This window comes from Apodemus sylvaticus, chromosome 11, assembly GCF_947179515.1.
Source record: "Apodemus sylvaticus chromosome 11, mApoSyl1.1, whole genome shotgun sequence".
Lineage (NCBI taxonomy): Eukaryota > Metazoa > Chordata > Mammalia > Rodentia > Muridae > Apodemus > Apodemus sylvaticus.
The window spans coordinates 106781102-106796883 of record NC_067482.1 but is presented as its reverse complement, the minus strand read 5'-3'; the positions used below and the strand labels follow the sequence as shown (position 1 = coordinate 106796883).

Sequence of the window (15782 nt, the reverse complement as noted above, 5' to 3'; positions counted from 1 at the left end):
AGGGGCTTCAAGAGGAATTTCCATACTCCTGAATAGCAAGTACTTTCTTTTTCCAGTGTTTTGGGTAAACTTGTCATTACCTCTTCCCAACTGAGCTGTCTTGCCAAATGTAGTTTGGCTATCCCTGTTGACATAGGATGATCTAGAAAGGATAAAGCTCAAATATCTCCATGTATTCCTAAGCTGAGTTTAAAAAAGATGGTTCCACCACCATCAGCTCTCACCTCCCTAATGATTCCCAGATATTATACAGCTGTTCTAAGAACCTTCTTCTTTATAGACTCTGCCCTAAAGAGTGATCTAACATAACATTCAACTTTAAGAACAGAGATATGAGGTTCACACTAACAGACCTTCCCCCCTCTCTCTTTTTTCAAAACAACATAGGATTCCCTACCAATCCACCTAAAAGAATATTAGAAGTGAAATCTAATGAAAATTTTAAAAAATGGCTTAAAGTAAATTCCAATTTCTAATATACTTCTACATGTCTAAATTCTTTAATCCCCTAGTTCTTACATAATATGTAACCTATTTCTGCAGACTTTACAAAATATATATATATAAAATATAATAAACATTTTTAAAAGTATATAATGTACGTAAATATATCACTAGAATATGAAAACTTTAATATTGTATTTTCCATGAGATCTCACATCATTATACACATGAAATATAGTCACAACTTTAAGAAAACTTGAAATCCTAGCAAATTACTCATCCAAGTTCAACTACAAAGCCTCATATTGGTTGAAAAAAAGAAAAAACAACAGAAATACTATATAACTGTTAGGTGTCAGACCCCAGACAAATGGCTAAGATGTTTATTTAACATATCAAAGCAGACACTGTCCATCAGCCTCTTTCAGCATTGTCAGTACCCATATGGAGATAACCTGGTTGGCATATCCCACCATGTACCACAAACTCACCAGCCCAATTATTGGGCTTGGCCTTTTCCCTAGCTTCTCTCCCACATATGACCCAGCCATATGCTGTTTCTTGGTCTTTTGATCTCCTGGGATCTTGGTCCCTGGTTCCCCTCTCTTTCTCTCCACTCCACCCCCACCTCCTCACATGTTTCCTTTCAGTATGAAGGTCATGTTCACTCGGGAATCACACAGATGCTTTTGTCTGTGCTCTCTCTTACATATATAATAACAATCTCAACTCCTTAGAAACACTTGTGTCCTTTTAAAATTTTTTTCTCATTCAAATAGTACAAAACAATTTCTTTTTATGCCCAATTTCTGCAGACATTCCAAGAGAACAACTGAAGAAAGGAAAGAAATAGAAAGGGCAATTTAGTTGTTGGTTCCTCAGAAAGCACATTGAGAAAAAGGTAGGGATAGACATAGATATATAAATATAAAGTGACTCTTTAGTAGTGAAGTATATGAGCTGTCATTATCAATTAAGAATGCTAAACTAAATAATTAGATTATTTGTTTCTTAACACTTTCCTATTTCAACAAATCTAAGAAATGGAGTATGTACCAAGGATGTATTAACCACAAAAAATCCCAACTACATATACATGGAGTAAGAAAACCATCTAAACTAGAAAAAGAAAAGTATATTTTATGAACCATGGGGGCTATGTTCAATATTTCACTCTCTCTTATTGACTTAGTTGGGTAGAGAACAAAGGGTAACAGTCAAAATTTAATTATCTTTCTTCCATAGGTTTTAGAGAGCAAAGGAAAGCTGGTGATATTTAATTCCTTATTCCATCCCTAAGTTTTCCTAATTCAGAAGTAAGAAGGAACAAGACAAGATGGCACAAATTATCAGATTTCACAATGGATGGAAGTGTCTGACCTTAAATGACAGAACTACTTCATTCCTCTGGATACATGAAGTTAAATAAAAGTGATTAAGAATGTAGATTTGAGTGGGGGGGCTAGAAAAGGGGAAATCATTTGAAATGTAAATAAATTATATCGAATAAAAAAAATGATCTATAAAAAAAAAAAAAAAAGAATGTAGATTTGAGTGTCACACAGGACATCCGGGAAACTCCAGGACATGAAGCTGAAAGCATTAGAATCAGTTCATGGCTTCAGCTGAAGAATTCCAAATGTAGCTGAAGAAAAAGTGGGTGCTCTGGAGATGGGTGGGCATTACGAGGGCTCGGGATAAAGGAACAGACTGTCACAACTGTCCATGGCTACTTGATGTGTTTAGTAAAATTTAAAGCAGTCAGGACGTGACTCCTAGAACAGTGAAAAGTTATTTTTTGCTAGCTAGTCCCAGAGAAGAGCTAATCATGAAATTCACTAAGACATTAGCATCATCTTACATAACTGTGTTAATTAGTAGATATAACTGCTGCTTGCAAGAACACTATAAGACAATAGAATGCATACGGGTAGGGAGAACTGTTAGGACAAACATATGCAAGTTTCTAAATTAGAGATGTCTCAATGAATTGTCAGTAATCTTCCTGTTTCATTCAATTACCTTAAAAATAGAGTTTTGTACAAATTAATATAGAAGAATAGAGAGTGTAAATTGAGCATTTGATAAGCAGCTATAAATTTTTAAATCATCTGTTGAGAGACTACAATCAGGGACTCAGTTTGTTATTAAGAAGGTGGAAGGAAAGTAGATTCCACAGAAATAAAAATCAACTTTAAGAAGTAGGGAGATGTTGCTCAGAGATGCTCAGTATGTAAAAATGCGTGTTGCTGAGCCTGATGACCTCAGTTCAATCTCCAAAACTGACTCTTGCAAGGGTAACAGATATTTCACTAACAGTCTGTAAACTAACATTCTCTATAAGACTGGAGACTTTGCTACTATTTTTTATTTGACTAATTAAACCTTTTGTTCACATGCTATACTACAGGTACGTATCTGAGATAATGACATTTACTAAGTCTGGAAGTGTGTAGAAACAATCTTGTCATCACAGAATCTTGACTCAAGATTCATATAATCTCTTATAAAAGGCTGACATGGTAAACCAGAACGAAGTAAGTTATATCCTCAGATACCCTGAAAGCTACACCTTTCCTAACCACTTGCACGCAGACACATTTTTACAGAACTCTGTGTTTTAAAACGGAAACCATCAAATTGGGAAAGGATATTCACCAACCCTACATCTGATAGAGGGCTAATATCCAATATATACAAAGAACTCAAGAAGTTAGACCCCAGGGAACCAAATAAGCCGATTAAAAAATGGGGTACAGAACTAAACAAAGAATTTTCACCTGAAGAAATTCGGGTGGCCGAGAGGCACCTTAAGAAGTGCTCAACATCATTAGTCATTAGGGAAATGCAAATCAAAACAACCCTGAGATTTCACCTTACACCAGTCAGAATGGCTAATGTCAAAAACTCTGGAGACAGCAGGTGTTGGCGAGGATGTGGAGAAAAAGGAACACTCCTCCACTGCTGGTGGGGCTGTAAGATGGTACAACCACTTTGGAAATCAGTCTGGCAGTTCCTCAGAAAACTGGACATGACACTTCCGGAGGACCCTGCTATACCTCTCCTGGGCATATACCCAAAGGATTCCCCGGCATGCAATAGAGACACATGCTCCATTATGTACATAGCAGCTTTATTTATAATAGACAGAAGCTGGAAAGAACCCAGATGCCCCTCAAAGGAGGAATGGATACAGAAAATGTGGCATATTTACACAATGGAATACTACTCAGCAATTAGAAACAATGAATTTACAAAATTTTTAGGCAAATGGTTTGATCTGGAAAATATCATCCTGAGTAAGGTAACCCAGTCACAAAAGAATACACATGGAATGCAATCTCTGATAAGTGGATATTAATTAGCACAGAAGCCCTGAATACCCAAGGCACAAATCGCATAACAAAAGACTCCCATAAAGAAGTATGGAGAAGGTCCTGATCCTGGAAAGGATTGATCTAGCATTGGAGGGGAATATAAGGACAGAGAAAAAAAGGAGGGAGGTGATTGGAGAATGGATGGAGAGAAGAAGGTTTATGGGACATATGGGGAGGGGGGTTCCGGGAAGGAAATAATTTGGAATGTAAACAAAGAATATAGAAAATAAAAATATTAAAAAAAAAAAAAAGAACTTCAGGCAAGAGGGGCTTCCGGGCGGCCAGCCGGGAGAAGTCGGTGTGCTCCGGTGAATCCAGCAGGCCCCAGAGGGAGCCTTCAGGTGTCTGCTTCGGGATCTGAACAGCCTGGGCAACAGCACCCTGTCTCCAGGCAGTGCAGGAGGTAAGCTGTGCACCAGAGGCCACCTGGGAAGGGGCAGCTTGCACTGGTGAGTCCAGCGTTGACAAGACCAACTAACACCAGTGAGAACTAGAAGGCAAAAGGCAAACGCAGGAACGTCACTAACAGAAATCAAGGCAATATGGCAACATCTGAACCCAATTCTCCTTTACCAGCATGTCCTGGATACCCCATCACACCAGTAAAACAAGATTTGGATGTAAAATCACTGGTCATGATGCTGGTACAGGAACACATGAAGAACATACTTCAAGAAATTCAGGAGAAAATGGATCGAAAGTTAGAAGCCCTTGCAAGGGAAACACAAAAATCACTGAAAGAAATCCAGGAGAATACAAAAGCCAATAATGAGGAAACGCAAAAAAACACTTAAAGAAATAAAGGAGAACTTTGGTCAACGGGCTGACGTCATGAAAGAGGAAACACAAAAATCTCTAAAAGAATTACAGGAAAGCACAAACAAGTGAAGGAGCTAAGCAAAACCATCCAGGATCTAAAATCAGAAGTAGAAACAACTAAGAAAACTCAAAGGGAGACAACTTTGGAGATAGAAAGCCTTGGGAAGAAATCAGGGGACATAGATGCAAATATCAACAACAGAATACAAGAGATAGAAGAAAGAATCTCAGATGCTGAAGATACCATAGAAACCATGGACTCAACAGTTAAAGAAAATGCAAAATGCAAAAAGCTTGTAACCCAAAATATCCAGGAAATCCAGGACACAATGAGAAGACCAAACCTAAGGATTATAGGCATAGATGAGAGTGAAGATTTACAACTTAAAGGGCCAGCAAATATCTTCAATAAAATTATGGAAGAAAACTTCCCTAACCTAAAGAGATGCCCATGAATATACAAGAAGCCTACAGAACTCCAAACAAACTGGACCAGAACAGAAATACTTCCCGTCACATAATAATCAAAACACCAAATGTACTAAACAAAGAAAGAATATTAAAGGCAGTAAGAGAAAAAGGCCAAGTAACATATAAAGGAAGACCTATCAGAATCACAGCAGACTTTTCACCTGAGACTCTGAAGGCTAGAAGGTCCTGGGCAGATCTCTAAGAGAACAAAATGCCAGCCAAAACTACTATATCCAGCAAAACTCTCAATCACCGTAGATGGAGAAACTAAGATATTCCATGACAAAACCAAGTTTACCCAATATCTATCCACAAACCCAGCCCTACAAAGGATAATAGGAGAAGAACACCAATAAAAGGAGGGAAACTTCACCCTGGAAAAAGCAAGATGGTAACCTTTCATCAAACCCAAAAGAAGTTGACCAATCAAATTTAAAAAATAACGTCAAAAATGACAGGAAGTAACAATCATTATTCCTTAATATCTCTTAACATCAATGGACTCAATGCCCCAATAAAAAGACATAGACTAACTGACTGGATATGTAAACAGGACCCTACATCTTGCTGCTTACAGGAAACACACCTAAGGGTCAAAGACAAACACTACCTTAGAGTAAAAGGCTGGAAGACAATTTTACAAGCAAATGGTCTCAGGAAACAAGCTGGAGTAGCCATTTTAATATCAGATAAAATTGACGTTCAACCCAAAGTCTTCAAAAGAGACTCTGGGGGACACTTCTTGCTGGTCAAAGGAAAAATACAATAAGAAGAACTCTCAATCCTGAATATCTATGCTCGAAATGCAAGGGCACCCTCATTCGTAAAAGAAACTTTATTAAAGCTCAAAGCACACATTGCACCTAACACAATAATTGTGGGTGACTTCAACACCACACTTTCCTCAATGGACCGATCAGGAAAACAGAAACTAAACAGGGACACAATGAAACTAATTGAAGCTTTGGACCAATTAGATTTAACAGATATATATAGAACATTCTATCCTAAAGCAAAAGAATATACCTTTTTCTCAGCACCTCATGGTACCTTCTCCAAAATCGACCATATAATTGGTCACAAGACAGACCTCAACAAATATAAGGAGATCGAACTGATCCCATGCCTCCTATGAGATCACTATGGAGTAAAAGTGGTCTTCAATAGCAACAAAAACAACAGAAAACCCACATACACGTGGAAACTGAACAATATTCTACTCAATGATACCTTGGTCAAGGAAGAAATAAAGAAAGAAATTAAAGACTTTTTAGAAGACAATGAAAATGAAGACACAACATACCCAAATCTATGGGACACAATGAAAGCAGTGCTAAGAGGAAAACTCATAGCCCTGAGTGCCTCCAAAAAGAAAATGGAGAGAGCATACATTACCAGCTTAATGACACACCTGAAAGCCCTGGAACAAAAAGAAGCTATTTCACCCAGGAGGAGTAGAAGGCAGGAAATCATCAAACTGAGGGCCAAAATCAATCAAGTAGAAACAAAGAGAACCATACAAAGAATCAACAAAACCAGGAGCTGGTTCTTTGAGAAAATCAACAAGATAGATAAAACCTTAGCCAGACTGACCAAAGGGCACAGAGAAAGTATCCAAATTACCAAAATTAGAAATGAAAAGGGAGATATAACAACGGAAACTGAGGAAATCCAAAAAATCATCAGATCCTACTACAAGAGCCTGTATTCAACACAACTGGAGAATCTGGAGGAAATGGACAATTTCCTTGACAGATACCAAATACCAAAATTAAATCAGGACCAAATAGAGCATCTAAACAGTCTCATAATGCCTAAAGAAATAGAAGGAGTCATAGAAAGTCTTCCAACCAAAAAAAGCACAGGACCAGATGGTTTCAGTGCAGAATTCTATCAGACCTTCAAAGAAGAGTTAACACCAATACTCTTCAAACTATTCCACAAAATAGAAACAGAAGGAACACTACCCAATTCCTTCTACGAAGCCACAATTACGCTGATACCAAAACCACACAAAGATCCAACAAAGAAAGAGAACTTCAGACCAATTTCCCTTATGAACATCGATGCAAAAATACTCAATAAAATTCTTGCCAACCGAATCCAAGAACACATCAAAACGATCATCCACCATGATCAAGGAGGCTTTATACTGGGAATGAAGGGTTGGTTCAATATAAGGAAATCCATCAATGCAATCCACTACATAAACAAACTCAAAGAAAAAAACCACATGGTCATTTCATTGGATGCTGAAAAAGCATTTGACAAAATTCAGCTTCCTTTCATGCTTAAAGTCTTGGAAAGAACAGGAATTCAAGGCCCATATCTAAACATAGTAAAAGCAATATACAGCAAATCGGTAGCCAGCATCAAACTAAATGGAGAGAAACTTGAAGCAATCCCACTAAAATCAGGGACTAGACAGGGCTGCCCCCTTTCTCCTTATCTTTTCAATATTTTACTTGAGGTACTAGCTCAGGCAATTCGACAACATAAGGGGGTCAAAGGGATACAAATTGGAAAGGAAGAAGTTAAACTATCATTATTTGCAGATGACATGATAGTCTACCTAAGTGATCCAAAAAACTCCACTAGAGAATTTCTACAGCTGATAAACAACTTCAGCAAAGTGGCAGGTTATAAAATCAAGCAAATTAGTGGCCTTCCTATACTCAAAGGATAAGCAGGCTGAGAAAGAAATTAGGGAAATGACCCCCTTCACAATAGACACAAACAGTATAAAGTATCTTGGGGTGACTCTTACCAAACATGTGAAAGATCTGTATGACAAGAACTTCAAGACTCTGAAGAAGGAAATGGAAGAAGACCTCAAAAAACGGGAAAACCTCCCATGCTCATGGATCGGTAGAATCAATATAGTTAAAATGGCCATTTTGCCAAAAGCAATATACAGATTCAATGCAATATCCATCAAAATGCCAATTCAATTCTTCACAGAGTTAGAAAGAGCAATTCTCAAATTCATCTGGAATAACAAAAAACCCAGGATAGCTAAAACTATTCTCAGCAACAAAAGAAAGTCTGGGGGAATCAGTATCCCTGACCTCAAGCAATACTACAGAGCAATAGTGTTAAAAACTGCATGGTATTGGTACAGTGACAGGCAGGAGGATCAATGGAACAGGATTGAAGATCCAGAAATGAACCCACACACCTATGGCCACTTGATCCTCGACAAAGAGGCTGAAAACATCCAATGGAAAAAAGATAGCCTTTTCAACAAATGGTGCTGGTTCAACTGGAGGTCAGCATGCAGTAGAATGCGAATTGATCCATCCTTGTCTCCTTGTACTAAGCTCAACTCCAAATGGATCAAGGACCTCCACATAAAGTCAGATACTCTGAAGCTAATAGAAAAGAAACTGGGGAAGACCCTTGAGGACATCGGTACAGGGAGAAAGTTTCTGAACAGAACACCAACAGCATATGCTCTAAGATCAAGAATTGACAAATGGGACCTCATAAAATTACAAAGTTTCTGTAAGGCAAAGGACACCATCAAGAGTACAAATCGGCAACCAACAAATTGGGAAAAGATCTTCACCAATCCTACATCGGATAGAGGGCTAATATCCAATATATATAAAGAACTCAAGAAGTTAGACTCCAGAAAACCAAACAACCCTATTAAAAAAATGGGGTAAAGAGTTAAACAAAGAATTCTCAACTGAAGAACTTCGGATGGTGGAGAAGCATCTTAAAAAATGCTCAACTTCATTAGTCATTAGGGAAATGCAAATCAAAACAACCCTGAGATTTCACCTTACACCAGTCAGAATGGCTAAGATTAAAAATTCAGGAGACAGCAGGTGTTGGAGAGGGTGTGGAGAAAGAGGAACACTCCTCCACTGCTAGTGGGCTTGCAAATTGGTACAACCACTCTGGAAATCAGTCTGGCAGTTCCTCCGAAAACTGGGCACCTCACTTCCAGAATATCCTGCTATACCACTCCTTGGCATATACCCAGAGGATTCCCCACCATGTAATAAGGATACATGCTCTACTATGTTCATAGCAGCCCTATTTATAATTGCCAGATGCTGGAAAGAACCCAGGTTTCCCCCAACAGAAGAGTGGATGCAAGAAATGTGGTATATCTACACAATGGAGTACTATTCAGCCATTAGAAACAATGAATTCATGAAATTCTTAGGCAAATGGATGGAGCTAGAGAACATCATACTAAGTGAGGTAATCCTGACTCAAAAGGTGAATCATGGTATGCACTCACTAATAAGTGGATATTAACCTAGAAAACTGGAATACCCAAAACATAATCCACACATCAAATGAGGTACAAGAAGAAAGGAAGAGTGGCCCCCTGTTCTGGAAAGACTCAGTGAAGCAGTATTCGGCAAAACCAGAACGGGGAAGAGGGAAGGGGTAGGTGGGAGGACAGGGGGAGAGAAGGGGGCTTGCGGGACTTTCGGGGAGTGGGGGGCCAGAAAAGGGGAAATCATTTGAAATGTAAATAAAAAATATATCGAATAAAAAAATGTAAAAAAAAAAAAAAAAAAAAAAAGATCTTCTTCACTGTTTGCAGCCTCCAACTCTTTCAAACCAGCACAGCTACAATGGTCAATACTCTCACGCAATGCAGCTATGTTGGTCAGTACACACACACACACACACACACACACACACACACACACACCCTAGACCAGACATCTGAAGAACTGATGTCTGAGGTAGTCTCATCACCAATGGGAAGGGCTCAATAGAAAGATTTCTTACCAAGAGCTGCTGCACAGAAGAATCAATGGGTCAAATCCAGCAAGCAGGAGATGTGGCAACCATGCCTTATATTTTGTTTGTGCTTTAACTGCATAACTTACAAATTCAGATGTATGATTCCAAGGTACCATAAGGCAACCTTTCTTCAAAAAACAGCAAAACATGGAAAACTTCTCATACTTGAGGCAGTATGCCAAATGAAGTTCATTTAACTGGGCTCCATACTTCAAAAGAATATTCACAATTCCAGAGAACTCACAGCTTCACCAAAAAGAAAAAAGAAAAGAAATACAAAGTTTAAAAGTTAGAGTTCATTACAACAAATACTTTTATTAACAAAATTTTAATAGTAGTTACAACTGGAAATGAAAATGGCAGTTAGAATTACTAATGGCTTTAGATGGAGTAATGAGAAAGAAAACTTTATGGATCAATCCCTCTGCATTGTTAATGCTTTCAGTGCTAAGATTTTTAAAATATCTTTCACAAAGAAACCTTTTTTCAATGAAGCTTTTCTGCTACAATATTTAAAAAAAAAAAAAAAAGCTAATGAAGAATATGTTAAGTCCCTGAAGACTGATTCATTCTAGAAACCTCCATGTTGTGTATCCTTAGCCAAATTCCACTCTTTATATTCAGCAAATATATAGGTAGGTATCAGAGATATCACACTTATCATTCAGGAAACTATTTCTAATGAACAAATCTTAACATACAACTATGTATTAGAAAGTTAATCTTCCTTTATAAGCACTTCTATAAAATAAACATTTACCATTTTTACCTATTAAATTAATTTCTTAAAAACAGATCATCAAATACGGATAGTTATGGGGGAAAAAAAAACAGGTATAAGTCCCATTTGAAAAAGTCACGGGAAACCCTGCACATGCCGTTTCCTATCTGTGCCAGGCAGGAACAGAGACCAGGCCCCGGACCCGATCCCTCACAGCACACACTCCCTTGCAGCGCAACCCCATCTCTAACCCCCAGGTATTCAGAAACATTCAGCTTCACAGGTGAGATCTCAAAGAGACTCAGCATACCAGGACCCCTGCAACCCAAGGAAGCTGATTTCCGCACAGCTGGATACCAGGGCTCCTTCCTGCTCCCACCTATGAGCACCAGAAGAGACCTGATACCACACAGCACACATACCAGTGACAGATCGAACCCCTAGTTCAAATTCCCAGGATCACAGGGATCACAGGAACAATAGGCTCCAGTCAGAGACATGGAAGCTAGATAACACCAGAGATAACCAGATGGGAAGAGGAAAGCAAAAGAACATACACAACAGAAACCAATTTGACTTAGCAATATCATAACCCAGTTCTACCACCACAGGAAGTCCTGGATACCCAAACACATCTATAGAACAAGATTCAGATCTAAACTATCATTTCATGAAGATGATGGTGGACTTTAAGAAACATAAATTGCCCCGGCCTGCAGGGGTTTTTGACAGGAGACCCTAGGAAGAGAAGGGCAGAGAAATAGGACAGGAGACCCAAAGAACAAGGCCAAGACCAACTTGTTCAAGGCCCCCAAAACTGTATTTTCTCAGGGAACTTATACAGGCAGGGAAGAAGTAAGGCAAGTAGGATTTTCCACATAGCCTGGGCATTCTGCCAAAGTGAATCTCTGGCAGCTATAAGATGTTTTCTTCTTCTGGAAGGGCACAGTAAGGATTAACCACCTGACCTCTCCAAGGTCTGTAGCTGAGGAGAAGTCAAAACCTAAGCCTATCTTTAAAATGAACTCTAAATATAAAGTAAGGTCAGTATGGCTCCCACCAAGAAATAACTCTTTTAAAGAAATGCAGAACATAAGTAAACAAGTAGAAATCCTTAAAGAGGAAATGCATAAATCCTTTAAAAAATATAGGGGAACACTATCAAACAGGCGAAGGAATTGAACTGTCCAGATCTAAAAATGGAAGTAGAATCATTAAAGAAAACTCAAAAGGAGAAAGCCCTGGAGATGGAAAACAATGGAAAGAGAACAGGAATCGTAGATACAAGCATCACCAACAGAATACAAGACACAGAAGAGAGAATCTCAACAACAGAAGAAGAAACAATAGAAAACATAGATACAACAGTCAAGGGAAATACAAAAAACAAAAAGCTCTTAACTCAAAACATTCAAGAAATCCAGGACACAATGAAAAGACCCAACCTGAAAATAATAGGTATAGAAGAGAGTGAAGACTCCCAACTCAAAGGGTCAGCAAACATCTTCAACAAAATTATATAATAAAACTTCCCTAACCTAAAAAAAGAAATGCCCACATGTAAACAAGCCTACAGAATACCGAACAGATGGGACCAGAAAAGAAATGCTCAGCATTTCTCAAAAAGAAGAGCAAGAGGAAGAATAAAGGAAGAAGAAGAGGAGGAGCAGCAATAAATAATGGTGTACACATGTAATCCCAGTAGAAGGAAGGCATAGAAAGGAGAATACTGGAGGCTCAGGAGATAACTGACAGGGTTTATAAAATGAAATTTTAGGAAATTATTAAAGTTGTTACGAAAGTGGGACTCAGATTAACCAGAATTTCGAATCTTACCAAAATGTAAACTATGGAAAGCTTAAATTTGAAACAAACTATTTTATATAGAGAATGTCAGGAAATATAGAGATTTTTTTAAAAAGAGAAAAATACAGTCAATAATTTTTTTCACTTTATGTGTATGTGTGTGTGTGTGTGTGTGTGTGTGTGTGTGTGTGTGAGAGAGAGAGAGAGAGAGAGAGAGAGAGAGAGAGAGAGAGAGAGAGAGAACACATATAGAACTCAGAAGACAACAACTTTCTGTAATGTGAGTACTGGAGATCAAACTCAGGTTGTCAGACTGGTGGCAAGTACCTTTGTCTATCCACTAAGTCATCTGGTTGAACCAGTGAAAATGTTTGGACAAAGTTAAATTATATCACAACTAGATATCCATAATTTATAGCAGCTTGTGTTCTCATACTAATTGTGTTACCCAAAAACCTATTTGCAGTGTCAGCACACAGGCTAAAGGAAGCCTGTCCCCAATTGACTTACGTTGGGAAATAAAGTTGCCAACAGCCAATGGCTAGGCAGGAAAACTAAGGAGGGACTTTTAGGATTCCTGCGTGCAGGGGAGGAGGAGGAGGAAGAAGAGGAGGAAGAAGAAGATGAATAAGAGGAAGGGGACAAGGAGGAATTCCACAATGAAAAAGGCTTAGGACTGACTACACCATGAAGGCAAGGAGAATGAGATGGCTGAAATGTAGGCACGAAGGGAAAGCAGCCCCATGGGAAGGCTGCCCAGAAGGTAGTGGGGAAGCAAAGATAAAATATAATTTTAGAAAACATTAACTCAGTATTACCAGAAGGGAGTGTGTTCTAGCTGTGAGGAGGTGTGGAAATGCCCAGTCATTGAACTAGTAAGGCATTTTGAAATAAGCTGGTGTGTGTGTGTGTGTGTGTGTGTGTGTGTGTGTGTCTTTCATTCAATAATCCAGAGAGCTCTGGTAGATGGCCAGTATATCACTCTGAAAAAACAACACACTAAGAAAATAAGAAGGCTATAGAATATACTAAACTTTTTGGCAAGAGAATGAAAGAAGCCAGGAACAGATTGTCAAGAGATGTAGACAATTCCCACTGAGAGCTTCTACTTCTAAGTCTCAGTACAGTCAAATGTGAGAGTCATGAGGATGGAGAGATGGTTTATCAGTTAATAGCACTGGCTGCTAATATGGAGAAGGACCTAGGTTCAATTCCCAGCACACACACAGCAACTAACAACTGTATGTAACTTCAGTTCCCTCTCTTGGCCTCTGTAGATATTGTAAAAATGCAGTGCATGGACATACATGCAGACAAAACACCCGTGCACATAAAATGGTGTTCAGAGTAACAAATACATAGTTAGACCTTTAAAAAACAGCATAGAGAGAGAGAAAGAGTCATAGATGCAAGCATCAACAACAGAATACAAGAGATAGAGGAAAGAATCATGCTGAAGATACCATAGAAAACATTGACTCTACAATCAAAGAAAATGCAAAATGCAAAAAGCTCCTAACCCAAAACATCCAGGAAATCCAGGGCACAATGAGAATACCAAACCTAAGTATTATAGGTATACAAGGATTTACAGCATAAAGGGCCAGCAAATATCTTCAACAAAATTATAGAAGAAAACTTCCCTATCCTAAAGAAAGAGATGCCCATGAACATACAAGAAGCCTACAGAACTCCAAACAGACTGAACCAGAGCAGAAAGTCCTCCCAGCACATAATAATCAAAAAACCAAATGCACCAAACAAAGAAAGAATATTAAAAGCAGTAAGGGGAAAAGGGCAAGTAACTTATAAAGACAGACCTATCAGAATTACACCAGACTTCTCACCAGAGATGATGAAGGCTAGAAGATCCTGGGCAGGTCTCATGCAGACGCTAAGAGAACATAAATGTCAGCCCAGGCTACTATACTTAGCAAAACTCTCAATTACCATAGATGGAGAAATCAAGGTATTCCATGACAAAACCAAATTTACACAATTTCCACAAACTCAGTACTTCAAAGGATAATGTGTGGAAAATACCAACAAAAAGCAGGAAACTACACCCTAGAAAAAGCAATAAAGTAATCTTCTTTCAAAAAACTCAAAAGAAGATTGCCTCACAAACAGAATTCTACCTTTAACATCTCTTAACATCAATGGTCTCAATTGCCCAATAAAAAGACATAGACTAACAGACTGGATATGTAAACAGAACCCAACATTTTTCTGCATACAAGAAACCCACCTCAGTGACAAAGAGACTCACTACCTCAGAGTCAAAGGTTGGAAAACAATTTCCCAAGCAAATGGTCCCAAGAAACAAGCTGGAGTGGCCATATATACATTGGATAAAATCAACTTTCAACTAAAAATTGTCAAAAAAGATAAGGAATGACACTTCATACTTGTCAAAGGAAAAATCTACCAAGACGAACTCTTAATTCTGAACATCTATGCTCCAAATGCAAGGGCATGCACATTCATAAAAGAAACTTTACTAAAGCTCAAAAAACACATTGCACCCCACACAATTATAGTAAAAGACTTCAACAGCCCTCTCTCAACAATGGCCAAATCATGGAAACAGAAACTAAGCAGAGACATAGTGAAACTAACTAAAGTTATGGACCAAATGGATCTAACAGATATTTATACAACATTCCATCCTCAAGCAAAAGTATATACTTTCTTCTCAGTACCTCATGGTACCTTCTCCATATAATTGGTTAAAAACCAGGCCTCAAGAGATAGAGGAATATTAAAATAATTCCATGCACACTATCAGATCACCACAGCCTAAGACTGGTTCGAATAAAAACAACAGAAAACAGGCATACACATGGACATTGAACAATGCTCTACTAGTACAATGATAGAGATAGATAGATAGATAGATAGATAGATAGATAGATAGATAGATAGCTTGGTCAAGGAAGAAATAAAAAAAGAAGTTAAACTTTTTAGAATGGAATGAGGACATGTCATACCAAAACATATGGGACTCAATGAAAGCAGTGCTAAGAGGAAAACTCATAGCTCTAAGTGCCTCCAAAACGAAAATGGAAAGAACCTACACAAATAGTTTGACAACGCACCTGAAAGCTCTAGAAGAAAAAGAAGCAAATACACTAAGAGAAGTAGATGGCAGGAAATAAACAAACTCAGGGCGGATGTCAACCAAATAGAATAAAAAAGAACTATACAAAGAATCAACAAAACCAGGAGCTGGTTCTTTGAGAAAATCAACAAGATAGATAAACCCCTAGCCAGACTAACCAGAGGACTCAGAGGCACTATCCAAATTAATAAAATCAGAAATGGAAAGGGAGACATAACAACAGAAACTCTAGAAATTCAAAAAAATCATC

At 38.2% G+C, this 15782-nt stretch overlaps 1 protein-coding gene across 5 annotated transcripts in view; it reads right to left on the bottom strand.

Moving 5' to 3' along the window:
• The window catches only part of Asb3 (ankyrin repeat and SOCS box containing 3), a 152178-nt gene that overhangs the window by 36131 nt on the left and 100265 nt on the right, over positions 1-15782 (bottom strand). For all 5 annotated transcript variants that reach the window (XR_007980154.1, XR_007980155.1, XM_052198390.1 and 2 more), the window contains one exon: positions 9870-10130. Coding sequence is in view for 3 of the 5 variants with exons in the window: in XM_052198390.1 (XP_052054350.1) it covers positions 9870-10130 (261 nt within the window). In the remaining 2 variants the exon portion in view is untranslated. The remainder of the gene's footprint in view (positions 1-9869; positions 10131-15782) is intronic.